The 25162-nt window shown below is 52.4% G+C and overlaps 1 protein-coding gene across 4 annotated transcripts in view; it reads right to left on the reverse strand.

Moving 5' to 3' along the window:
* DENND3 (DENN domain containing 3) overlaps positions 1 to 25162 on the reverse strand; it is a 46562-nt gene that overhangs the window by 15356 nt on the left and 6044 nt on the right. For 3 of the 4 annotated variants that reach the window (XM_019724659.3, XM_019724651.3, XM_019724645.3), the window contains exons 2-15: positions 24400 to 24679; positions 23669 to 23784; positions 22432 to 22574; positions 21181 to 21292; positions 16484 to 16603; positions 15919 to 16137; positions 12989 to 13101; positions 9471 to 9626; positions 8353 to 8449; positions 7226 to 7329; positions 6505 to 6704; positions 4190 to 4711; positions 1000 to 1259; positions 106 to 276 (exon numbers count right to left, since the gene is read on the reverse strand). In XM_019724659.3, coding sequence (XP_019580218.3) covers positions 106 to 276; positions 1000 to 1259; positions 4190 to 4711; positions 6505 to 6704; positions 7226 to 7329; positions 8353 to 8449; positions 9471 to 9626; positions 12989 to 13101; positions 15919 to 16137; positions 16484 to 16603; positions 21181 to 21292; positions 22432 to 22574; positions 23669 to 23784; positions 24400 to 24679 — 2613 coding nt within the window. The remainder of the gene's footprint in view (positions 1 to 105; positions 277 to 999; positions 1260 to 4189; positions 4712 to 6504; positions 6705 to 7225; positions 7330 to 8352; positions 8450 to 9470; positions 9627 to 12988; positions 13102 to 15918; positions 16138 to 16483; positions 16604 to 21180; positions 21293 to 22431; positions 22575 to 23668; positions 23785 to 24399; positions 24680 to 25162) is intronic. The other variant, XM_088798926.1, reaches the window with a different exon arrangement.

Consider the following 25162-nt stretch of genomic DNA (forward strand, 5'->3'; position numbering starts at 1 on the left):
CTGCACGTTACTCTAGGGACGTGGGCATGATGAGACAGCCTGGAGTTAGAACGGCACCCCCCTCACCCCCACCCGTCCCCGTCCCCGTCCCCGTCCCCCCCGCACCTTGTGCACGTCAGCCAGCTTCTTTCCAGCCCACATCTCCTTCACCATCAGGTGCCACAGGTCACACTCCGTTTTGAGGTTGGCTTCGAAGACTTCTTTCTTGGACACCATTTTAATTTTTAAAGTAGGTACTCTGAGAAACAGAATCGCTGCTGTGGTACTTCTGACTTCCTGTGGATGCAGAGAAAGAAGAGGAAGGTAAGTACAGGGACAGCCTCAGAGGCACTGGGACCAAAGGCGGCGATGGCAGATGGGAAATGAAGGCGCGGCGGCCGTCTGAGACCCCTGCTGTCCTCCCCCACGCGCTCGGGACCTGCTGGGCGCTCGGCTGCTGTCCTGACGGGAAGGCGGAGCCCCTGGGGCCTGGCCAGAGCTGGGCTGGTGGGGGGTGGGAGGGGCGGCCCCAGCAGGACAGAGAATGCCCTGCAGTGACCCTGGTGGGGGGGAAGGGGGTGCCAAGAGAGGAGCCTCCCTGTGACCCTGTTCTCAGAAATGTGTAAAATCCAGTCGGGTCACAGCCACGTCTGAGGGCTCAGTGTCGCCTTGATAGATCGTCAGTGTGGTCTGTTGGCAGCTCATCAACACCCACACACGTGGGCTCGTCCAGTGTTTGAACCTGGTTCATTCTTTCACCTGAAATATTTATTTCCTTGGAATTCTAGGAGGAACTTTGGCAAAGCCGGTGTGGGGGAAACTGAGGGAGCGCTGGGGTCACCACGGGGTGACAGTTTTACTGCCTGTCCTGTCTCCCAAGAGGAAACATGCCTCTTATAAGTGTGGAAACTATCAGGCCTCAGACGAGTCCCGATGTCAGCTCAGAGTCCCTCCTCGGGGAAGACGACAGGAAGCACAAGCAGCATGAGCACAGCTGTGATGGGGCGGCTGTGTCCCCACCTCTATGTTCCTGAAGGTGGAGATCTCCACGTAGCCTGGCGTGCCTTCGGTCAAGAGTAACAGGCGCTTCTGGGTCATGGCCAGCTTGCCCACACCGCGGCTTGTCTTGACCGACCTGGACAGCTTGTAAACACACTCGTTTCTATCCAGGTGCTCCATCACCGCCGCAGGCAGACTGACCTCTTGGGCCTCTGCTTCTATCTTCTTCCAGCAGGTGTAGAGATCTTTGAATGTTTCTGGGTCAATCAGTTTCTGGTGCCCTGAGTTTTATTTAAAAAAAGAGATTTGTTACAGCCACCTCCAAAGCGTCTACAATACATTGCTTAGAGAAGTAGCGCATTACCCGAACAAGGCAGCAGGTGGCGCCAGTGCTCCAGTCCACCCCATGGAAGACACCGGGGGGAGTTCTGCCTGCCCCTCCCAGACAGCCCACGTCCCCAGGCTGGGACACTGGACCGAGACCCACCTAACTGCCCTCTGCAGCCCGTGACCCAGGGATGGGGATCGATGTGTGACCTAAGCCAGATAGTCACAGTAACTCTTAGGAAACTTGGAGGGTAGGGGGAGAACACGGACACAGGACACTCTTCTTATGGTTGCGAAGACCCATGTCACCACTAGAACTTGTGGCAGCCACCTTGGGGCCATGAGGGGAGCTAGTCCTCGAGTGAAACTAACAGAAGAGACCAGAGCCTTGGTGACAGTCCGTGCTGCTGGATCAAGCCTTGTCTGAAGCTAGACTATCTCATTATTGGGTTATGTGAGTAAATGGATTACTTGTATTATTTGTAACCAAGATGATCTTAATTGATGCAGGAACCTTTCCAATGTCCAATATTCATGAGCTCTGGAGTCAGACCCACGTTGAAGCCCAGCTTCCCACTGTTTAGCAGCAGGTGAGGTGAGCTTTGACAGGGACCTGCTTCCTTTCCTATAAAATGGAGAGGGGACAACCCCCCCCCCCCACAGACCTGCACACAACCACCAAGAATTCTGGCCGTTGCAACCCCGTGCCTGCTCCTGCCTTGGCTCACTGCCGCCTGCATTCCTCCTGTCTCTCCCACTCTGTGCCCTGTCACACAGCAGGCACCCCTCGTCCTGCACAGGAGGCAGCTTCTAAAAGGCCTTCAGAGCCGCGGCCAGAATGACCTTTCTGAGATGGCAGGAGGGGCTGTTCTCGTGTTCAAACGCTAGGACTCCTCATCTACGCCAGGCCCCACGGGTTCCTCCAGGATCAGGCCCCCCCCCTCCACACCCCATGTTCCGGTCACACAAGCACTTGCCTCTGTACGTGCTGGTGTGGAGTGCTTGGACCAGAAAACTCCTACCCATCCTTCAAGACCCAGAGAAAACATGTCATGTGCAGCCTTCCCTGACCATCAGTCATCCTGGCCTGGCACTTCCCTGAGGGCAGCCCTGCCTGTACCACCACCTGCTGTGCTCCACACCCTGCACACGTCTGTGTAGTTCTCCCAACAGCAGGTTCCTTCCCCAATCAGGAAACTGAGGCATGAAGAGAAAGGCCCTTGCCGGCAGGCGGGTAAGTGCAGAGCTGGGCCCCGAGGCCAGGCCAACTCCCTCCCTGCTCTGTGTTTGTGGGTCTGCCTCCCCGTCCCCACCCAGGCTGCACGGTCACACCCCTGCTCTGGTTCCATTTCAGTGTCTGGGGTGACAGTTATCTGGGGATTGGATGCCGTAGCCACAACTGTCATGGCAGCCATCTCTGGGACAGCCAGCGACAGTGCTGTGACAGACAGGTCAGGAGAGGAGGTGAGGTGTTCAATACTAAGAATGACTGACACTGTCGGAATTGAGAACCGAAAGCCAGACCTCATTGTCCCACAAGGTGCAGGTGCTGGGCAGTTTAGGAGAGTGTCCACCAGGTGGCGCTCACCTGACCCCAGCGGTTTACAGGCACTAGACTTAACTAGTATAAATTTCAGTCACTGGATCCAAACAGAAGAGAAACACACAAATGCCACACCCTGCTGGGTCCCCCCGGGGCCACAGACGGGAAACTAAACGGAAGCCATGTGGTAAGCAGGGGGCGGACGTCACCAGCCCGCCTAGTAGCAAAGGACGACCGTCCCAGGGTGCACAGGAGCTCCAATCCTCACGTAAAAATGGGCAAAGATGACACAAAGGCAGCTCAGAGGAAAGAAACCAGACTGGCTCCCAGCTCCCAGCAGGTATTCCCTTAGAACCACAGTGAGATGTCATCTCACACTTGTCACTCGCTGGCAACACCACGCGCTCCCCAGGAGCAGGAGACACGCAGCTCACAGGTGCTGCTACCAGCCGGGGAGCGAGGCAACAGGTACCCGCTCCCAGGACAGGTACCCGCTCCCAGGACAGGTACCCGCTCCCAGGACAGGTACCCGCTCCCAGGACAGGTACCCACTCCCCAAGCTGGAGAAAGCAACCCACACGCACTCCTGGGATCAGGTACAGCCTTCTCCCCGTGTCGGTGTTTGAAAAGGCAAAGTCGCTGGCCACCGCCTGACAGTGAAGAGAGAACTATCACTACCCTCACCCACAGCCACACTACGATCTTCGCGGATACATCGTGAAAACAGCGTTGAGTAAGTAGCAAGTGCAGACGGGTACGCATGGTATGACCATCCACGTGTACTGAAAAACACAAACCTGTGTCCTGTTGGATAGACACATCCATTTGTAGTGAATGCGTACGCAGACCGTCCAAAGGAAAGCCTGGAGTTGGGGACCGTGCTCCCTTTGGGAGGGAGGGGTGGAAAGGGTGCTAAACCAGACAAGTGCAGTAAAAGTGGGAAACGCAGCGCTGGGGAGATGGGGGGCCTGGCATCTGTTGCGCTGTCCCTGTGACCTTCAAGTATTCCAGCTGAAGCCACAGTTCCGAGGCGTGAGAAAGGGACCATCACACAGTGAGTAGACTCCATGGGACAGGATCGAACCTGCAGGGGCTTCCTGGTCCCCCATCAAACTTACTGAGACTCTTCCCACCCCTCAAAGAGCTCAGGTCAATGACCAGCCAAGCGGCATTGGTCCGAAACGGCGGCGACAGGACTATCTCTGTCCTGTCACGGAAGGCGCAGCCACCGCTCCTGTTCCTCTAAGTGCCCGGGAAGCTGGCAAAGCCCTTGCACCACAGGGTCGCCTCACTGAGCTGTCAGCTGACGTGTCCCCACCATCCCAGCATCCGTCCTCGTACCTACAGTCAGGGCCTCAAACAAGCGGCTTATGATGCTGGCGTCCTTGACGATGCCGGACTCCTGGACCCTCTGCACGAAATCGTCCAGCTGCATGTGCTTCGTCGGCAGCTCGAAGTTCTTCACATGGTCATCGGCCTTGGGGGCCTCCCCGGGCTGGTCCAGGAACTCGCTGATGAGCCTTCTCAGCTCGGGCGTCCGCTCGGCCTGGGCGCACTCAGGCCCCGACATGGACTCCACCATCCTCTTCACCAGATCGGCAGGAAAGATCCTGAGGTCCGTCTTGTACAGACTCTGGAAGTCCAGCAGGGCGCCCAGCAGCTGCCCTTGCATCAGGTGAACAAGCCCGCGCAGGTAGAGGTACCGAGCCAGCAGCACGGAGTTGTCGGGGGCCAGGCAGTTCATAGCTTTGCTCAGCAGGTTGACACAGTCGTTGTAATACGCCTGGACACACTGAGCCACCAGGGGGAAGTGGATTTCTGGGATCTTGAACGTATACGTCGGCTGAGGGGTCACATTCAGAACTAAAGAGTTAAGGGGGAAATAAGCAGATAATTAGAAAAGACCTGAAAAATAAGCACGTGCTCCCATCCCATCCCATTGTCCAGGTCAACTGTTTCCATGCCTTGGGTGCAACGTAAAGCAAGAGCCTGTGTGCCGCTTCTGGAAAGCTCCACGTAGCCCCCAGCTGAACGACGGGCCCCTCACGTTGCTTCCATGGCACCCCGAGAATACGGAATAATTTTATTCGCTAAAACTATTAATGCTAAATGGAAACATCTGGCAGTGAGTCTTCATGGGAGGATGTAGCTGATAACCTGAACCCAGTCGTCCTTGTAAGACAGGGCTATGCCCTGTAAAGTCACTGCTTCATTTCCTTAGCAGCAGCTCTGTGAGGCGGCTGCTGTTGTCATTCCCATCTTGCAGGTGCGGACGCTGAGGCTCCCACTTGCCCCGGGTACGTCGTGACAAAGTGCCAGAGCCAACCCTTCACCGGCTATGTCTCCCACCAACTCCTTCCGTGGATACCACCTAAGGGCCTCCCAGGTAGCCAGCATCCCCCTGCCCCCAGGAGCTCCAGTGGACAGGACAAGGCCAGCCCTGCAGGTGGGCAGCTCGCCCCAGAAAGATGCGTGTGAGCCATGACAGCCTGAGGAGGAGGGGAGCCTGGGAGGGGCAGGTGAGGGCTCAGGGGGCAGACGGGCATGATTCCATCCCAGAGCTGCACAGAAAGCGGCACTGAGTCCAATCACCTGTCACCTGTGCTGTGACATGCTTGGCTGCAGCTTACACGGACATAAGACAGGCATACACACGTCCAGGCATGTTTTATAGCAATTGAAGTGCCAAGGAAATGCCACGTTGACATTCAGAGACGAGGCTGCTGTGTGTCACAACAGTACGAGGGGCGCCGCTGACCCTGTGCTGGCCCTGTACCTCCCCCCGCGAGCGGCGTGGTACAGCCGCTCCATTCACTCGCGTCTCTGCTGAGTGTCCCTTCCACACTCAGATCCCCCGTCACCATCCCTGACCTGCTGCTTTTGTGCCGTGACACTGAATACCCCCGTCTTATGTATTTATCTGTTTACCGTCTGCCTTCACCCCACGAATGTCAGCTCTGTGAGGGCTGGGGCCCTCGTTCCTTCGTACCCCCAGGATCTACAAAGGGTTTGGCACTCACTAATAGTCATTGTAGCCCATTAGACACTGATATGTGGAAACAGGTAACGTACATATGTCATATGCACACACACACACGTGCATACATATGCGAAAGACAAACACCGTGCATAGCTGTTATCTTAGCAGTGAGCCAAGTGATGGCAAGTACATGTTTCCCCGAAAATAGGACCCAGCCGGACCATCAGCTCTAATGCATCTTTCGGAGCAAAAATTAATATAAGACCCGGTATTATATTTATACTATATTAACATATTATTAACATTAATATAATTATTACATTAATACATTATATTATTATATTACATATTATGTAATATATTCTATTCTGTTATATTAAAACCTGGTCTTATATTCAAATAAGACCAAGTCTTATATTAATTTTTGCTCCAAAAGATGCATTAGAGCTGATGGTCTGGCGAGGTCTTGTTTTCGGGGAAACGCAGTACAGACAAGAAATAATTTTCTACAATGAACATTGTTTGCCAGATGAACATCCTAAAAATATTTCAAATGATTAAACTGCTACCAACACCCAAACAAGAGCCATCCCCTTCCACTGAGACAAGCTCTGGTTTCTCTCAGTGACTTGAAGGGTCAGAAGGATGCGCCTGGGACAGGGAGTGACGCCGTCACCTGTGCTGCCACTCTGACGGTCGGCCGGGTCCGTTTTCCGGAGCGACGCGTTCCTGGGCGGCAGCTCGGGAAAGGCTATGTCCTGCAGGTTGGGCAAGCTGACGACCATGCGCCTGCGGGCGGCGTGCTGGGACGAAGTTTTGCGTGAGGCCATCTTCTCAATTGTTGGTCTTTTTGGACTAAGAAACAGTCCATTTGTCCTGGGGTAGAAAAAGGCAACGCTTTATCGACACAATAGTGGTCGACACATAGGCCTCCACGAAGCGTCTCCAACGTCGTGGCCAGGATCCGATCTCACACAAAGTAAGAGGCAGACGGCGGGAACAGCGCGTCTGCATTGCCCAGAAGGGACCACAATGCACAGAACTAGCGTCGTCCACAGTGGGGGCGCATGTGACCGTTTCAGGAAACTCATCACAGAAGAGGTGGGAAACAGGCTTTGGAGACGGTGACGATGTCGGAAGAGAAAGAAGATGGGGAGGGAATAGCATGAACAGTCCCAGAGGAGCAAACGCAGGCACATGCTGCGGTCAGGCACGTTCAGAGCCCCTCCGCCCCCCAAACTAGAAATATGCGGAGAGGAGCCTGTGTGACCCAACTCATGGATCGCTAAATGTGAGACTTCCGATTGAATTGATTGTGTATCTGCCCAAATAACACTTCACTCCGTGAGGCTCTGGACCCCCAAAGAGTCGTGCACCCAACGTGATGACAAGAGTACCTGTCCTCTTCCGACTGCGTGTTAAGGTCCATCTGAGCAAACGCATCCATGCTCCTGTTGAGTCGGTCTTTAAGAAAAGCATGAAACATGTAGGTTTCCAAAACCTGAAAGAGAACAGCAGTGGCTTATTGGGACCTACACTCGCACGGAATTGGAGGTGGGAGCTGAGCAGCACCAGGAAAAGCCAGGACAGAACACTCAGGACCGGTCACAGAGCCGACCCACAAAGGCGGGGGACACGCAGGGGCTTGGCACAGCGCCGCTGGACCCCTGGGCACAATCATAAAATAAGTGGTGCACTAGTCTGGGCTTTCCTCCGACCCCAGTTCCAGCCCGATTTCTCCTGGCTCCTCTGTGGTGACTCTGGTCCAGCAGGCCAGTGTCAGCAATGCCTGTGGTCCTTGCCCGCTCATGGGGAGGGCCCGTCCACCGGGAGAAACAAATTTGTGGTGGGGACAGAGTCCCAGAGGGGGCAGGAGCACCAAGGCTTCACCAAGCACCGAGGGGTACATACAGCGGGAAATCCGTGTGCGTGGCTTGGTAGGAGAGCTGCTCTCGCACCCCTAAACGTGCCCCGAAAGGGTCAGAAGGCCTGCCAGAGAAAGCCCCGAAATGTTACTTTTCATAATAGACAAGAACTGAAACAACCCAAGTGCTCATTACCTGGGGACAGAAAACCAAAGGGTGCCACATCGGAACACCAGACACTGCTAGGGGAGGACGGAAGAGGCAGAGGGCACAGGCCACCAGCCTAATACGAAACATCTATGGTGACAGCAGCCCCGAGGGGGCCAGGTGGCGGAGACTGGAGGGCACGAGGGTGATTTGGGATGATAGATCCAGACTGGGGAGCTGGTTACCCAGCTGGGCAGCACATTTGTCAAACTTCATCACACTCGACACTTAAAATGGGCACGTTTTGTTCTACGTAAACTATACTCTAAAAAGCCCATTAAAAATAAGAGATGGCCAATGGATCCAAAGGAACCAAGCTAAAATAAACCTTTCAAAACGCTACCACACTTAGTAAAATAAGAACAGATGTTGAAAACACTCATTTTGGAAAGTTTTAAATATGTAAAACGGTAAAGAATGAACACACACGTGCACCAGCCCCACAGCCCTACCTGCTTATAGAACTGCTGGTCCCCTGCAGCTCGTGTTTTGAGAAACTCTTCACTGTTAAATACTCTGTGTTCATAATTCAAGTGATTCTTCACTTCCCTGACAAAGAGAAAGAGCCTAAGTGTTGAAATATTTCTAAATACACACAAAAATATTGCTATTAGAAGCAAAAGAATGGCGACCAGATAGACACACTTTGAAAAGCCCCGTTCTTTAGAGAGACTATTCTGACCCCCGAAGGACACAGTGTGGGTGTATTTTGTGGTCCAGCTGTTTCGTTACTTCAAGCACAGCTTTTCCCTCCAACTGGAATGACACGCCAGAAGGCAGTGTCACCGTTGTCTTCAAGACCCTCATTCCTTACGCAAATGAAGATGCAACAATTGTTCATACAAATAAGACTGAGTTCAGGGTGTTGACCCGGGAAGGGCAGCCGGACGCTGAGTGTTCACCCAGGTCGGCCGCCAGTGTGACCCCCACAAGCCACCTCACCTCTTCGCACCATTTCCTCATCTATAAATCTGTGGGGACTTGAGCACACGATCTCCCAGATCTGAAGTCTACAAATAGAATCAGTAATCTTACAGTGATATTCAGTACGCAGCATGGCCAATGTCTCTTTCCATTGTGAAGGACAAAGTTATTTTGAGGGGAAGTAAAGTTTTATAATCTGTGATCATATTTTCTGCTTTTTATGAACTCATCAAGTTATAAAGTATTTAAAAAAAACACCCCAACCTTGTTCATGAAAGATTTCATCTTAAAAGAACAAAAGGAAAACAGCATGACCACACAAATTATGCCACTTGGATCAAAGAGATGATACGACTGTCTGTGATACACCATCCCATTTCCTCCCAGCAAACAATTTGCTTTATGTAAATATGTACATCAAAAGAGTTCGGCCATTAAAATGTCACTTTTGAAATAATCACCCCGCGTGCTGGCAAGAGGGCAAAGTCTGGTCTGACCGCCCCCCACGTGGGGAGGTACTTGCAGCTGCCTCCTCTCCTGCAGGGCTCGGGGGGTTTCAGTCTCCTGAGCTCTGGGGGCCGCTGCCACCAAGGACCTGCAGGTGGGCTCAGGCCCCTCTGACAGACACTGGAGATGTTTAAAATACCTGAAGATGCTGACGAGCAGGTGCAGGGTGAGCTGCTGTATCTGGGTGTTCAGCCTCTGCTGCCAGGCCCGCCTGCAGGCTCGCCCGTCATTTAGGTCAGTGCTGGCCCGGAGGCGAGTGCGGTCCAGCTCGTGGTGCAGCTGGAGGCCCTGGACTCTGGAGGGAGCAGACGGAAGCGGTTCTGTGATCCTGGTGCCTCGCAGCAGAGAACTCCCAGGGAGAGGGTGAGTTCTGGCAGGTGCCTTAGCACATTTAGGAGGCTGAGAATATCCATCAATAACTTAGGGGGCATTAAAAAGACATCCCTGGAGTTGATTCACTTCCCAACATAGTTTAGTAGTGCAGACCTCACAGAGGCCTTCAGTTTGCCCACATTTTCATTCTGTCCCCCATGCTCTGTCCAGCGAGGGCACACACTCCCCTTCCAGCATGGCCAAAGGGTTTCCAGCTCAGGCCTCTTGACTAGCAGGTCAGAGCTGCTTGCGTGGGACACCCCACACCCTGCCCGGGCACACTCGCATGCACCAAACATCCTGGCCTGCCAGGGGACGGTCACTTACTCATCTGGGTGTCCCCAGGGACAGGACTAGCAGCTGTCTCTGTAACCCATGAGCCCGCAGCAGACATGTCCCAGCCTCCCCAGCGCCAGCCACGGCTGCACTCTTAGATAATGCATCTTGGGAAACCAACAGCATTCCCAGGTTTTAAATACACAAAATAGATGACCCGATGTGTGTCTGTCCCATCAATATCCCCTGAGCACTGACTATATGCCAGGCTGAGTGTGGGACGGCGCAGATGTCAGCAAAGTCTATCTGTGTGGGGCTTACAGGCGAGTGAGAAGAGAGGGAAACAGATGAATGCATCAGAAAATCTGAGGACCGGAGAGTCCAGGCCAGGAGTCAGAGTGCGGCGACGGCTAGAAATCGGCCAGGCTGGGTGCTGGACAAGAGCTCATCTAGAACCTCGGACCTGGGACGTAAAAGGTAAGACACACGTGGCCGTGAACAAATGGGGGGCACCCAGCTGCCAAAGGCCCCACATGGGGGCGGGGTGGTGGTGAGATCAGGTCCCAGTGCTCAGCAAGGGCCGGTGCAGGACAGGGGTGCACTCTGGACCCCCACGTGAGGAGAAGCTGCTGGGGCGGGTGCCCCCAACCACAGCCAGGAAGGGGTGTGAGCAACTGTGAGGCGGCACCAGGCTGCTTGGGTACCACAGAGGCAGAAACCGCACTGACTTTCTGCATGAAGATGCACAGCGCTGCCTGCAGCAATATCTCTTCCCGTCTCTGTGCAGGACAGTCCTACAAAAAGAGGCTGCCCACCCCCCGCCAGCCCTCCTTCCCCCTCCCAGACACTGGGCCAGCATGGCCCTGAGCCAAAGCCTGCCCGTGAAGAGTGGGGCCCCCTCTCCCTGCCCCCCAGGTTGGGTGGGGCAGGGAGGACACACTTCTGATGATCCCATTAGGCAGAGGGACAGAGGATTGCTAGGCAGCCTGTTGTCCCTCCCAGCTGAACACTGCATGTGGACACACGTTCCAGAACGCTGTGGGGAGACTGGCCGCCATTGCCCAGGCCACAGCCGCAGAGCCTTTGCAGACGTGCCACCGACCACACACAGGCCAGTTCACATTTATAAACGAGCACATCCCACCATTGCTTTGGCGGGGAGAGGGGTCCAGGAATCCGACCCTCTGTGTACGTTCTAGAACTCGAACGATTACACATGGACCGAGGCAAGAATCCCATCTTACTGGGGACGCCTGACCAAAGCCACACTTGAGAATCTGCACCCAACACCAGCAAACCTCAGTCCTTGAATGTCACTCCAGAAGTCAGGTCAGGGGAAAGTGGCTTTTGCTTATCAGCAAGTACACAGATGAGGAGGAAGGCAGGTTTTGCAAAAGCACTCTCCCCGGGCCTCCTGGCTCGGGCTCCTGGCGGGCCGCAAAAGAAAAGCCTGTGGACTCACACCCCCAGCCCAGGGAGGACACACATTCCGCCGTGGGCCTTGGAAGTTTTCAGATGAGGGAGCACTAATAAGGGCGGCACTCCTACATGTTTTGCAGCAACTATCCAGGTAGAAGGAGCAATGGCTGAATTGTGTTCCTATGTTGCAGTCCTAACTCCCAGGGCCTCAGAAGGTGACTATATCAGGAGATAAGGTCTATAAAGAGGTAAAATGAGGGTGTCAGGGCAGGCCCTGATCCAGTCTGACTGGTGTCCTTACAGGAGGAGAGGAGGAAACACGTGCACAGAGGGACGACCACGTGAGGACGTGGGGAGGACACGGCCGTCTGCACGCCGAGCAGAGAGGCCTCAGGAGAGACCAGCCCTGCCCACACCTGGGTCCCCAACTTCCGGCCTCCAGGACAGTCAGACAAGAAATGTGAGTTGCTTCAGTGGTACCTGTTACAGCGCGAGCTGACTGACACACAGAGAAGGGTCAGAAATCAGAACAGACAAGCCAGGGAGCAGACACAGACGGGGCGTAGCCCCCCGCTTCTCCTGCGGCTCACGGGCCTCCGCTCTGCCTTCATCTGCTCTCCCAGCAGACAGAAGAAAGGGGGACGTGGTCCCCACCGACTTCCCCACAAGCAGCACGGCCTGGCTCCTTGCTGTGCGCATCCTGCCCCACACGTCCACAGATGCCTCTGGAGTCTCCCTGACCGCGGTCCACCCCACGGGCTGGGAGGACTAAACGCAGGATCTCCCGCTACCGTTTCAGTAGATGCCAAAGGAAACACGTGCTCAGTGGAACGGCCTGTGGGGGCCCTGGCACTGCCCATGCTGCACGCACGTCCCTCCCGGGGCGCCAGACGCACCTCGGTCCCACACAGCAGTCCCCACACCCCTTTCCCCCAGCCCAGAAGCAACACGTGTAAGGGTCCCCACCAAGCCTCTCCCCACGACAGGGGCCGCAGGGCCCACAAAGCCTGAAATATTGATTATCTGGCCCTTTTGGGAAGAAGGTTGCTGATGCCTGATAAGGCCAACGAATTTTAGCAGAAGTGATGCAAAAAACCGTTCACAGCTGCGAAGCAACGCAGGCAAAAAGGACAGCACTGAGAGGGCGCCAAGGGGCCAACAGAGAAAGACAGCATCTTCCTCCAGGACGATGGGTCACACCTGTCAGGGTCCCCAGGACTGACAGGGTCACGGGCAGGGGCCATGTCTGTTCTGCTCGCTATTCCACACGCGCTGCCCTGTGTGAGGCACACGGTGGGTGTTAGAGACATATCGGGGTGGGGGGGTGAATAAACGAAGGAGAAGGAACTTCACGGCTCACTGGGGGCTTCCCGGGGCGGATGTGACCACCACCTGACTGGCAACAGTGATTCGTGTTTAAACAAGATCAGAATGAAGACAAATGACTTTTGCTTTTAAAAAATCACCAATAATTCCCAAATGCTAACTACATAAAACATGCATCCATAATGGAAGACTGGCAAACGTAGTCAGAACCGGCAAGTACAGCACTTAAACCGAGATGTTTCCAAACACAGTTTCCGACTTTACCTCTGAATGAACGTCTGCGCGGCCAGGAGAGGGACGTCGGGGACGTCCATGTTGTCACTCGAGTAGGTGATGCTCCCGTTATCAATATTGATCAGAATTAAACCATCAGCTTCCTATGAATTAAGTGTAAAGACTGACGTGAGAATTTCAATTTACATACAACTTTGGAAACTCCAACATACATTTTGCGTTCACCAAGACAGTGTCATTGTTAATTAAATTACCCTTCCTAATATGTACACAGAGCCTTTATAATATCTCTACACAAGAATGCAGCAACTGCCATGAGTTATGTTACAGAGCTAAATGCCTGTGTCTGAGTCAAGATTCCAATACGTGTTGTCAGGATTTCACCTACCCTGGTACAAACACTGTCGGTGCTACTTCAGGGAGCCTGGAGAGAACATTCCAGAACTGCAATGAGAGCAACACCGACATTCAACACCTAACACGTTGGTTCAGCCTCCCTGCCAGCTCTGCCCTCCAAGAACCAGAGAGTGGGCAGGGCCCTGTACTCGCTGACCACACACACACACGCACTCACACACTCAGCATTTTTGAAATATGTACATGGATTACTTATAAAGTCTTATCTGTGGCAAAATACACAAATAATGAGTTATGCACTAGAGTCCTGCAATTCAACAGTCCCCTGGAATGTGTCGCTGGAATCTCTCTGAAGATCGCCCCTCCCAGCTGGGAGTGGAAAAGTGCACAGACGACGTCTGCCCTGGGAACACACAGAGGCACTAAGTCAGCGGGTGAACAGCGGTGCCCTTCGCGGACATCAGTGCCGAATGTTCGCAGGTCACCGCACAGAGGTGCCGCGGTGTGGCCTCCAGACTCCCAGCACCACAGACAGAAACACCCAAACCCCAAAGGCTTTCAGTTAAAACCTGCTGCTCGTACTGAAACCTCCAGGACAGGTGAACCATTACAAGGGATCCCTTCATGACTGCTGACTGGAGCTGTTAAGTAAACACCACAAAATGTTTCCCTTCTGAAGGGTCTGATGCAAGACGATTTTCCCCCCCTAATGACTAAAAAAGAAACACAGTACTAAACTTCAGAGCATGGCCTATTTGTTTCTCATTTGCAAGGCGGACCGGGTGACGCTTTTCCGTTCCTTCCAGGAAGGTCTGAATGGCCTTTTCTTAAAGTGTGTTTGTCCCCTGGTGAGTCACTCATTTTGGCAAGCACAGGAAGACACGCAGCTCCTTCCTAGGAAGGGCCGGCCAGCACCACACTTATTGCCTTTCTGGGGATTTGCTCTAAAAGGAAACACAGGGCATGGGGGCCACGCCTGAGGACTATTGGGGACAGGTAGGAGTGCCCAATAGGAAATGAAAACCTACCTGTCGGTGAACACCTGTACAGGTAAAGCGCTCAACACCAGCAGTAGCTGGGGAGACGCACATCAAACCCACAGCGTGGTCCCACATCCCACCCACCAGGATGGCTAGGCTCAAAGACTGATAATAACAAGTGTTGGCAAGGACGCAGACAGCAGAACTCTCCTCCATGGCTGGTGGGAATGGAAAACAGGGCGGCTGCTTCAGGAAACAGTCTGACTGTGTCTCAAACACAGAGTAACCATCAGACCCAGCCAATCCACTCCTCAGTGAGTGAAAACACAGGTCCACACAAAAACCTGCCCATGAAGTTCACACAGCTGCATTCTTGACAATAGGCAAAAGGTAGAAACAACTCAAATGTCCATCAACTGATGAATGGACAGACTGTGGAACAGTCCACCATACGATAAAACCCCATTTGGCAAGTCATGCTACCTGCTACAACGTGGGTGAACCTCACAAAGCATAGTGAGCGAAAGCGGCCGGACCCCAGAGGCCATGTAGTGAGTGGCTCCTCCCCTGACAATCCACAGGTGTGGAACAGGCAGATGCAGAGAGACACGGAGGAGATGGTCGTTGCCAGGGTCTGGCGGGGACAGAAAGGGGGTGACAGCTGATGCACAGAGGCTTTCTTTGTGGGGTGATGAAGCCATCCAAAATTAGGTGACGCAACTCTACAACGTTACTGAAAGCCACTGGATGGTACATTTTGATCAGGTAAACTTTGTGGCATATAAATGATATCTGAATGAAGCTGTTTTAAAGAACCCAACCTGATCTGTCTGCTGGCAGTGTCACAGTATGCGTTACAAACCCATGACATCAGCTCGCCATCTAAATGTGTGCCATCTCCAGTCAGCATAACAGTAAAAACAGTTACCACATACTAAGCCCCTACTGTGTGCCGCCGCTGTCCTAGCGACTCCTTGTATCCTCACCGTAACAATGAGGCGAGCAGTTATTGGTCTTTACAACCAGGACACTGAGGAGTTCACGCTGTCACGGGCCAGGCACACAGTGAGAAAACGGCCAAAGGACTCAGCAAGGCCCGCGAACCCCACTGGCTCTGACCAGCGTGCTGCATGCACAGCCATTTCCTAGGAAGACGGTCCACAGGACAACAGAAGCTTCATAAAAGAAAAGAAAGAAAACAGAGAGCAGCAACAGTGGCAGGTACTGTCCACCAAGCCGCAGTCACACGCCGGGCGCTGGGTGGGGGCGCCGGGCAGCCTTCAGCTCGGAGCCCTGCCCGTGACAATGCGTCCTTGCCCCACTTCACAGATGAGGAAACTGAGGCTTAGCAAAGTAACTCACTCAAGGTCGGGAAACTAGTAAGCGGCAGAGGCCACACTTGAAACCGCAGGGGGTGGTGCGAGGACACATGAGGCCGAACACCGTGTGTGTGTGTGGGGGGGGGGTGCCTGGCGCACACGTGCTCAGGGACGGAAGTGACCCGATCTCACTGACCCTGCGACCTCAGCCCTCAGTTCAGGCACTTCCAGAGCAGCTTCCCATGAGTCCCTGCCGTGGGCTCCCAAGAACTCGACGTTCTCGCTCACATGGTCGACACCTAACCTTGCTGACTTCTTCGAAGTGGTCGAGGTGGCAGCCCATGAGGAAGGACGTGGGAGCCATGACAAAGTCCAGCATCTGCCCCGACAGGATGGGCACGAACGTGTGCTTCCACTGCAGGGGGTGCAGGTAGACCAGGAAGCACTCGGTCACCAGCGTCAGCAGGGCCCAGTTGGAGGAAAAGAACACGGTGCGTTGCTCCGTCAGGAGGCACGTCAGGATCTGGGGGCCAACAAACCATGTGCTCGCTGAAGGCAGGCGCGGTCAACTCCCAACGCTCGTAAACACACCGCCACCCAGCAAACCCAGACGGGGACAGCTTCCACCCGGGGGGGGGGGGGCCTGCTCCAGCTGCGCAAACGAAAGCCACTCGGACCCCCCCCACACAAAAAGTGCTATCTGCAGACAGCGGAGTGTCAGCTTGAAGCAGGAAACATGAACGCTTCGAGGCTGCGGGTCCTCAGCACTGTGGGAGACGCTTGCGTTTGAATCGTCTCTGATACAACCGCAGTGCTGATGCCCATTTCAGCCAATGGGCACGAGACTCCCAGGTGTGGCAGGGACGCACCTGCAGCGTCTTCTCAGGTCTGAAGCACAGCAAGGGCAGGTGGAGGTCCAGGTCGATGACTGGGCTCTCGGGGTCCGCGCGTGAGGGAAACACGACCTGGAGGGGTTTCATGTTATAAACCTGCAAAGACCAATTTCCGTAATTAGTTCAGAGAGCTGCTCCCGGCGAAGGCTGAACTGCATGAAAATTCACTGTTTGAGCTCAGAAAGCATCTGAGTGAGGAAATCCTTTTGAAGACTCATGCTGTCACTCTGCATGTCACAGAACAATAAAATAGTCTAGTGATATACAGAACCGCCAGTAATGGTCCACACGTAAACTGAGTACTTCACGCCCTTCGCAGCCAAACTTCCTTAAACTCTAATGAATCAGCCACCTGCTCATGGGCGAAACAAAGATACACTGCCACCCAGGCACAAATTTTAAACCAAGCGTGCTTGAGCTAGTCCGCATTGTCCTTAGTTACTGCATAGTATGTATTCTCTGAGTATGTTCAATTTAATAGTCAAAGCTCCTTAAAGACATATAATTCAAAAAAATTTAAGAAAGACACTTTATTTTTCTAAATATTATTTTAAAATAACACCTCGGGGGCGGCCGGTAAGCTCAGTTGGTTAGAGCGCGGTGCTCTTAACAACAAGGTTGCCGGTTCAATCCCCACATGGGCCACTGTGAGCTGCACCCTCCACAACTAGATTGAAACAACTACTTGACTTGGAGCTGAGGGGTCCTAGAAAAACAGACTTAAAATAAAAATTAAAAACAAAAAGTTTAAAAAAGAAAAAACACTTCAAATTCCATATTTACAGAACGCCTCCTATGTGTTAAAGGCCTGGGGGCACCAAGGCGGAAGCTGTGGTCCCCTCCGCTTAGGGCGTTCAGCCAGGCCAAGGAGACAGGCCGTGAAGAGTCGGTTTCTACCTCCCGTGGTATCAGCCACACAGGGGGTGCTCAGGAAACGCTGGGTGCCTGCCCCGCCCCCTTGAAGCGCCCCTGATTCAGCAGAATAGAATGATCCATGTGTGAGCAAAGCACGGGGAGAAGCAGTCAGATCTGACGGATGGAGAGGCTTCCTCCAGGAGAAGCCTGGGAGGACGAGAGCCTGAGAGAAGCAGAGGGAAGCAGAGGGAAGCAGAAGGAAGCAGAGGGAAGCAGAAGGAAGCAGAGGGAAGCAGAGGGAAGCAGAGGGAAGCAGAGGGAAGCAGAGGGAAGCAGAGGGAAGCAGAGGGAAGCAGAGTAGCACAGGTCCCCCAGAAACGCGTGCAGTCAGTGTCATTTTGTTCTGACAGTGATGCGATGCCGTCAAACTTAACTCCTGTTTATGTCAGTCAGCCTAGGGGACCACTGGGCTCCTTAAAAGTCATTTTACTTAAAGTCGCAGAACTTGCTGGTGACATTGAGTGAGGACTTACTGTACTGGGTGGAGAAAACAGGTCATAGAACAAAATATTCACAATTCATACTTCTGGTCGTCTTAGTCACTTGTCTAAGTGTATTTTCTTGCAAAAAAAAAACACACAAAAACAACCACCCTGAAAACAAGACTAATTTCTGACAGTGAGGACATTTACAAGTGCCTCCTAGCAATACTTGGGGCCTCCCCTGCTTTCTTGTAGCCGTTTGTCTATAGAAACAAGACACATTAAAAATTCAGCAGATTCACCTAGTTGAACAATAACATCCTTTTTATTTAAAACAAAACAAAGTAAAGCAGTTAAATGCTCCAAGTGGCGTCAAATTATTAATGACTGTAAAGTGTGTACAAAAGATTCTCCTCAGTGTTTCAAAAGATAAAGGTCAACCAGCTACCTATGGAAAGATGAAAACCAAACACAAACGGAAGTCACTCTGCGGGGATACTGCTCAACCCCTGGGACACCCACGGCTTGCGCTGGCGGCTTGATGGTTCTTAAGACTCACGCCCTCTGAGGCGGGTTCTGTTGTTCTGCCCACTTTACAGATGAAGAAACTGAGGAGGGAGAGCTATTTTAAGTAACTGCTTTCCAAATTCCAGCTTGATTGGCACACCAGAAAAAGAATACGCTTCACATTCAAAGCAACACAGAAAGTGTCTCGGGTGCAGTAAGAAGAAAAATATGTGCCCTGTGTACACCCAGTAATACCCATGATGTGAAAAGCTAGTGAAATCAGACCCACTTGTCGGCAGAGAGAAACCAGAGTGGGCCCAGGTCGCCGGTGCTCCCCATGTCTGCTCTCCTCGGGCTGGTGGTCAGAGAAGGGACACTGGCCTGGGGCCAGAGGCTGGGCGCTGCCTCCCAACAGGCTGCTGCAGGGTCTCACGCCGCGTCCCACCCGCACAGACCACAGATGCCCCGACACAGAGGTGACAGGACACACACAAGAACTACATGTCGCTACCACATTCACAACACCCTCTAAACTGACATTCCTTGGCAGGGGGTTCCAGAAAATACTGCTGAATCAGCTCCTGTGTCAGATGAGAACCTTGACCTCAACTGACCTCTCGGGTTTCCTCAAGACAGTTAATAGCCACTGTTCCACGACATTCCCCGAAACACTATGGCCCTTCTATCGACTTGGACCCAATAGCTAAGGACACTTGCTAAGGGGGGATCACAGTGACAAGCTGGATCCAGACTAACCCCGCACTCAGACAAGCGCACGAGCCCCACAGGGAGGAGCCCATTCAATGAGCACCACAACCTAATACGAAACACAGGTCCGTCCATCACTCGTTCGCTGAACAGCTATCTGCGGAGCGGCAATGTGCCAGGCGTTAAGGTCAGCCCTGGGGACGCAGTCCTGAACGTGGCCTCTGTCCTATGCTCAGAGTCTGACGGAGAAAATGGACGTTAAATAAAAATCACACACACACCTACAATCCCTAACTGCAGACTAGGAGCCTAACCGACATCTGAGCCATGACCTCCGAGGAGCTGGCCACGAGAAAATGGAGAGGGCGGGACTCCTGGGAACAGCACGTGCAAGAGCCCTGTGGCAGCACCTGTGAGGGCTTGACGGAGTCCAGTGCAGCTGAAGAACAGTGAGCAAGGGGGTAAGTGACACAGGACAGAGCTGGTCAGTGACACAGGGCAGGGATGCAGGACTGGGTGAAGGCAGACCACGAGAAACCGTTGCAGGGTTTTAAGCACAAAAGGAGTCTAATTTATGGATTTCAACCATCTTTCCAGCCACTATGCAAAGGATGAAGTCAATGACGGGTCAAGAATGGAAGTGGAGAGATGAGTGGTTGGTTCCCGAAGTCATGCAGGTGGGAGAAGCCGGGGGCCCAGAATGGGGCGGTGGCAGTGGATGTGGGCAAAGTGCAAACAGACGCGGAGGCAGACTGGTCAGGTGTGACAGGCAGAGCAAAGGTGGGGTGATGAGAAGAGGTGTCGATAATGACACCCCCACATACACTTTCTCACTGAGGGTGGTAGAAATGAAGAACCAAATACTAATTAATTCAAGAGCCCAAGATACAGAAAATTGGTGTAAGTACTATTTATGCCCTTCATAGGTTCAAAGGCAGAATAGGAAAAATGCGAGTTAACCCTAAAACTGTTGTGAACTCAGGGATCCTGTTCACTGCTGTAGCAGGTCCCCAGTGAACTTGCTGAGTTTATAGAACAAGAACGTAAATTTGATGATTTCACTGCACAATAAAAAAAAATACCAGTTACCCGGGTAATAAAGATGAGTGTCTCTGCACAGAACAAGCTCTCAGTAAATTTCCCTACAAACATTTCTGGAAGCAGGAAGAAGGCAGATAGGCAGGCTGCTCTGACTCTGGGTCTGGCGTGAGTCTGACAGGGTTTTCTCCCTGGCAGACTGCTGAGTTTAGGGTCCTATTACAAACATACATTTTCAGTCACATGTCTCCTGATAAATGCTTTCAATTGTCGATAATAAAATGTAAACTAAGATTAATATGTATCATCTTCCACAAGGGACTAATAGAGTGAAACTGATTCACTATTTACTATACATTTCAAGATGTTTATTTAATAGGTGTCTTTAAAAAAAAAAAAAGCATCCTATCATTAAACTAGTTTGAAAAATGCTGCCTCAAACAGGTTTTATCACATAGCTTAACAGTGTGACCTGCTACTCAACAAAAGGGGAACGTGGCCTGCATTTCTCCAACGTCTTTAACCCTGGAACCCTCGTGTCATGAAACAGCCAATAACATCGCAGAACTAGGGGTCCATGGAACCCAGTTTGGGAAACGCTTATCTATTACTTAACTAACATAATGGCACTGTGAATAACAAAATATATATACATATATACACCAGTTACTTTTCATTAATCACTTTGGACAGGAGAAAACATTAAGAAACTAAATATAATACCCAATATTCCAGCCAAAATGGAAATTTGTAACTAAATTCTGTGTTTTCTTCACAACAAACTAAAGGGGACTTTTACTAGCTCAGAACCTATTTATCATGAGCCACTCAGCAAAACTCAAGCCTCCACATTTGACTTTAGAACAAAATTTCATTTCTAAATTTTTAGAAAATAAATTTCTAATTTACATTATTTGTTTTTTGACCTTTAGAAATGGTGTAAAAATAAAAAAAACACTTCTGTAAGGAACTTAAAAAGCATAATTTAAACACAGCTAGCGCTTAAGAAATCATTTAAAACATTTAAACCATCTTCATCCTGTTACTTGTACTATTTGCAAAGGAAAAACGTAAGATAATTACCAAGTGGAGTGGCCCAGGCGGTGGGCTAGGGATTAAAGATAGTTTTGCAGCAAAATCTTTTATATGATTGTCCACTTCAAAATCTTTACAGGACTTCAGATGAGTCAATAAACTGAAATTAAAAACAAAAGTCAAACCACAAAATACATATGAGAATCCAGTTGTTCCCCTTAGCATTTGTAATCAAAGCAGAACTCTCTGCAAGGGCCTTGTCAGCAATTCCAGGATTTTCATCCATAGGAGGGTGGCTACCCAGAGTGGGCGGCGTGCCTGGGAGAGGTACCAGGGGAGTTTGGGGTTTTTTTCAGGGGGCTGGGAGGTGCTGGCTGCCTTCTGTTTCTTGATCTGGGACTGGTTACATGAGTGTGTTCCCTTTGTGAAAAGTTACTGGACTGTTTGCAGGTCTCTGTATGTGTTATACTTCAGTAAGGAATAAACAACCTCGCAAAGGAAAGTGCTTGAGAGTTTGTTTCCAAAATGCATCCTGACGTTCGAAGTATATGATATAAAAACATAATGGAAAAATGGGTGCCTGGGGCAGCGGGGCTGGGAAAGGACTGCAAGGGGCACGAGGGAACTTCCGGGGTGATGAAAATGACCCGTTTCACTGTGGTGGTTACACAGGTGTACACATTTGGCAAAACTCAGCCAACTGTACACTCAAAATGGGTGGGCTTTAGTGCCTGTTAATCGTAACTCATAGATGTTAAAGTGTTCACGCCCATAAAATGGATAAACTCTGGGGACACTGCTTTTCTAAAAATTACAAAAATGGCCAGTGCAATGCATGTTGTACTAGACACACTCATTTGTTCATTCACTTGACTCTTTCCCTCAGAGACTTTGGGTGATGCACCACGTGATAAGCCCTGGGCTGGCCCCCGAGTCAGTGACCATGAAAGCCAAAGAGACACAGCTCAGCTCTCCGGAGGGGCAGCTTTCAAGTCAGTGTCGATGTTTAGACAGTTAAAGATTCTACCAAAAAAGGTAATTTTTAAAATGCGAATACAACTCATCAGCACTAACAGCAGCCTGCTGGTTTTCTCAGGAGAAGTTTTTCCTGATTTGTGCCTCTTTTTTAAAAACCCAAGGAAATCCACATCTTGCACATTAACTTTGGTCTTGTCTTTCCTGTCATCCCAGCCCCGTGTTATCATTTCCAGAAGGAGCGAGGTGGCCAAACCTGAGCCTGCCCCTGATGGCCCATGTGCAGTGGTGGCCGTGGTCCAGAGCGCCCAGCGTGACACTCACCAGGAAAGGCAGTCCCTGAAAGCGTTGTAATAGGGGAACCTGGACACCACGCACACCGCGTAGGGCAAGAAGCCGCCAGCCATGCTCCCGCTCAGCCGGGATGGCTCCCAGTGTGCCTGGCCGTTGTAGAAACAGTGCTCACCCTAGAGAAACAGCAACAGAGCCCTGTCACCTCCTGACCCACCTGGAAGAGCACCCTACCTGTGTTCAAGAGCATCAGCATTTCCAGACGGAAACGGGGCTTCAGAGGCAGGACAGAGTCGACCCTCTCCAAGACAGGGGCCATGCTCAGCTTTCACCGCCAAGCCGGAGTGAGCACTGGCCTTTCAACCCATTTTGCCGGCCCCACTGGGTGCCTGCTCCATAGAGGAGCAGAGGTTACAAAGGGGCAAGGTGCGCCCCTGCCCTGGAGAAGCTGGCAGGTTTGAACGAGAAGGAATGCAGTTACAACACAGCGGGACACAGAAGGGGCCACAGGGCTCGGATTAAAAAGGAAGACATGCAGCAGTATTCGTGGGTGCCTGGGAACGAGGTGGGTGTCTCGGGCAGGAAGAGGGAGCCGGAGGGATCTTGTTCATGACAAGGGATCTCAGCCGGAGAAACAGCACAGCCCCCGGTTCCATAAGGCACAGCTCACTGGAGAGCTTCCAAGTGGCATAATATTTGGGGCCTACATCCTGGGCCCGGGGGTTGGGGCTATTTGGGTAGGGCTGGAGGGGCATGATCTCTTCAGTTTGGGACTTTGGGACTTGAGGTACTAGTAAGATAGCCAGGTAAAGGCAGAAGCCCAGGAGACAGTCAGCTATGCCATCTGTCTACCCACCAATATTGAATGAACACGCACCACTCTGGAGTCAGTCTGCTTCAGTTCAAATCCTGATTGCTGTGTGACCTCAAGCAAATCACTTAACCTCTCTGTGCCCCCATGTTCTCATCTGGAAAATGGGGATGGCACTCATCACCCAGCCTCATTCATTGTGGTAAGGATTAGATGAATTGCTATGCGTTTGGGTCATGCCTGGTGCTGAGCTGCTCACACGCATGGGCTGCTGGTGTTATTATGACTGTCAAAGTCAGAGTAGAGCCCGGGGGACGGCCTTGGTTAGAATGTTACATGTCCAGGACGGGCAAATCCACTGAGGCAGAAAGTAAATGAACGACGAGTAGGGACTGTTACGTTCTGTGTGTTTCACCACAGTAGACATACACCTCAACCCCCACCTGGGGGGTCACCTACGTGCAGCGGCCGGTAGAACTGGGCAACCACGCCATACGTTCTAGTCCCACAGACGTCGGTCAGCACCAGGAAGTGGACACCATCCTCCTTGGGTTCAGAGGCCACACACAAGCCTCCTGTACATGGAGAGAGAACAGTTTGTGAGGCCTGGGGAGACAGCTGCTTCCTGGGCACAGCAGGGGCGGAGGGGTCCCAGCTGGTCCCGGGTTATAATCCCTGAGACCAAGGAACGGCATCAATTTCTCGGGGAAACGACCAGACAGGTACTTATGTCAAGTCCTCCATCTGAGCTTCCTATACCGGCCACTGTCACATTTCTCTAAGACCAGTGAAAAGCCTGATGCTTCCAGGAATGGGCCAGTTTGGGGGAAAAACGCAACCTGTGCTTCTGGTCCTAGGGACTCAGAAAACGGGGTAGGAGGGGGTGGCACTGGCTAACCAGACGTCATTTAACCCACCTGCCAGGCCCGGAAGCACCATACACAAACTGTGCACGCCGGCAATGCTACAGCTCATCTCCTAGGCCTCAGTGTTCCAAGAAATGGGGGCTGCGCTAAGCAATCTAAGCGGCCTTTTAGCTGTGAAACACCAAAGACCAAGACAGCTCAGTCCCGCGACAGGATGCAGGGGCCTGGGGGGCTGGGGCCTCCAGTCCTGCTTTCCTGAGTGTGCTGGCTTCCATACCAGGTCACTGGTGTGGCCCTAAGGCCCGGGTCCCGGGCACAAGGTACCTGGGAAGCACAGCTGGGGCAGGGCGAGCAGGTCCACACCGTTGGGGATACAAACGTCCTCAGAGTCCGGCCCGCGAGGACCCTCCGGGAGGCCGTTCCCGGGCTCTGCTCTGGGCTTCTCTCTCTTCTTCCTGAAGGAGCGCCTCTTGGTTTTGTTCAGAGCCACACAGTTCGCACCAGCCGTCTGGCTGTCCTCTTTACTGACAAAGGGAGGGACAAACACAGACAGAACCTCCGGATCGAGAGAAGGAAGATGCATGCCTCCCCTTTTCTGAGCAACCTAAAACAAGCGGAAATACGAGTTAGCGCCTGGCGTCGGGCCTTGTCCTGCTGTTCCTTCCATCGAAGCAGCCACTGTTTTCTTTGTCTCCCCTCGAGCCACACGAGCATTGTCCAGCGCATGGCTTCTCCCACCAGTGGCCCAACAGGAAGGGCAGCCTTGGAAGTTGCTTTTAGGAACTTCTCAGGCCCAACCAATGTTCAGGCAAGTCGCATGCCCACTGGGAATCTGGTTCTGCGCCGTTACCCTGGACAGGGTGACATGTCCCTTCTGAACAAAGCCCCGTAGTGTAATGAGTTCAGATCGTGGCTCTGTCTCCAGCTACGGCAGGAAATCACTTCCTCCGAGGCCTTGAGCTTCGCTTTCAAGGGGCAAGTGCAGGAAATATAAAGGGGACACCGGGGAGCCCAGCCCCTTTGGGTCCCCAGGAAGTCCCCGCTTTCCCTCCAGGCTGGTGGGGAGGGCAGTGAAAGGCTCTGTAAA

The sequence above is a fragment of the Rhinolophus sinicus genome, chromosome 6, assembly GCF_057876585.1.
Source record: "Rhinolophus sinicus isolate RSI-liver-muscle chromosome 6, RSI-T2T, whole genome shotgun sequence".
Classification (NCBI taxonomy): domain Eukaryota; kingdom Metazoa; phylum Chordata; class Mammalia; order Chiroptera; family Rhinolophidae; genus Rhinolophus; species Rhinolophus sinicus.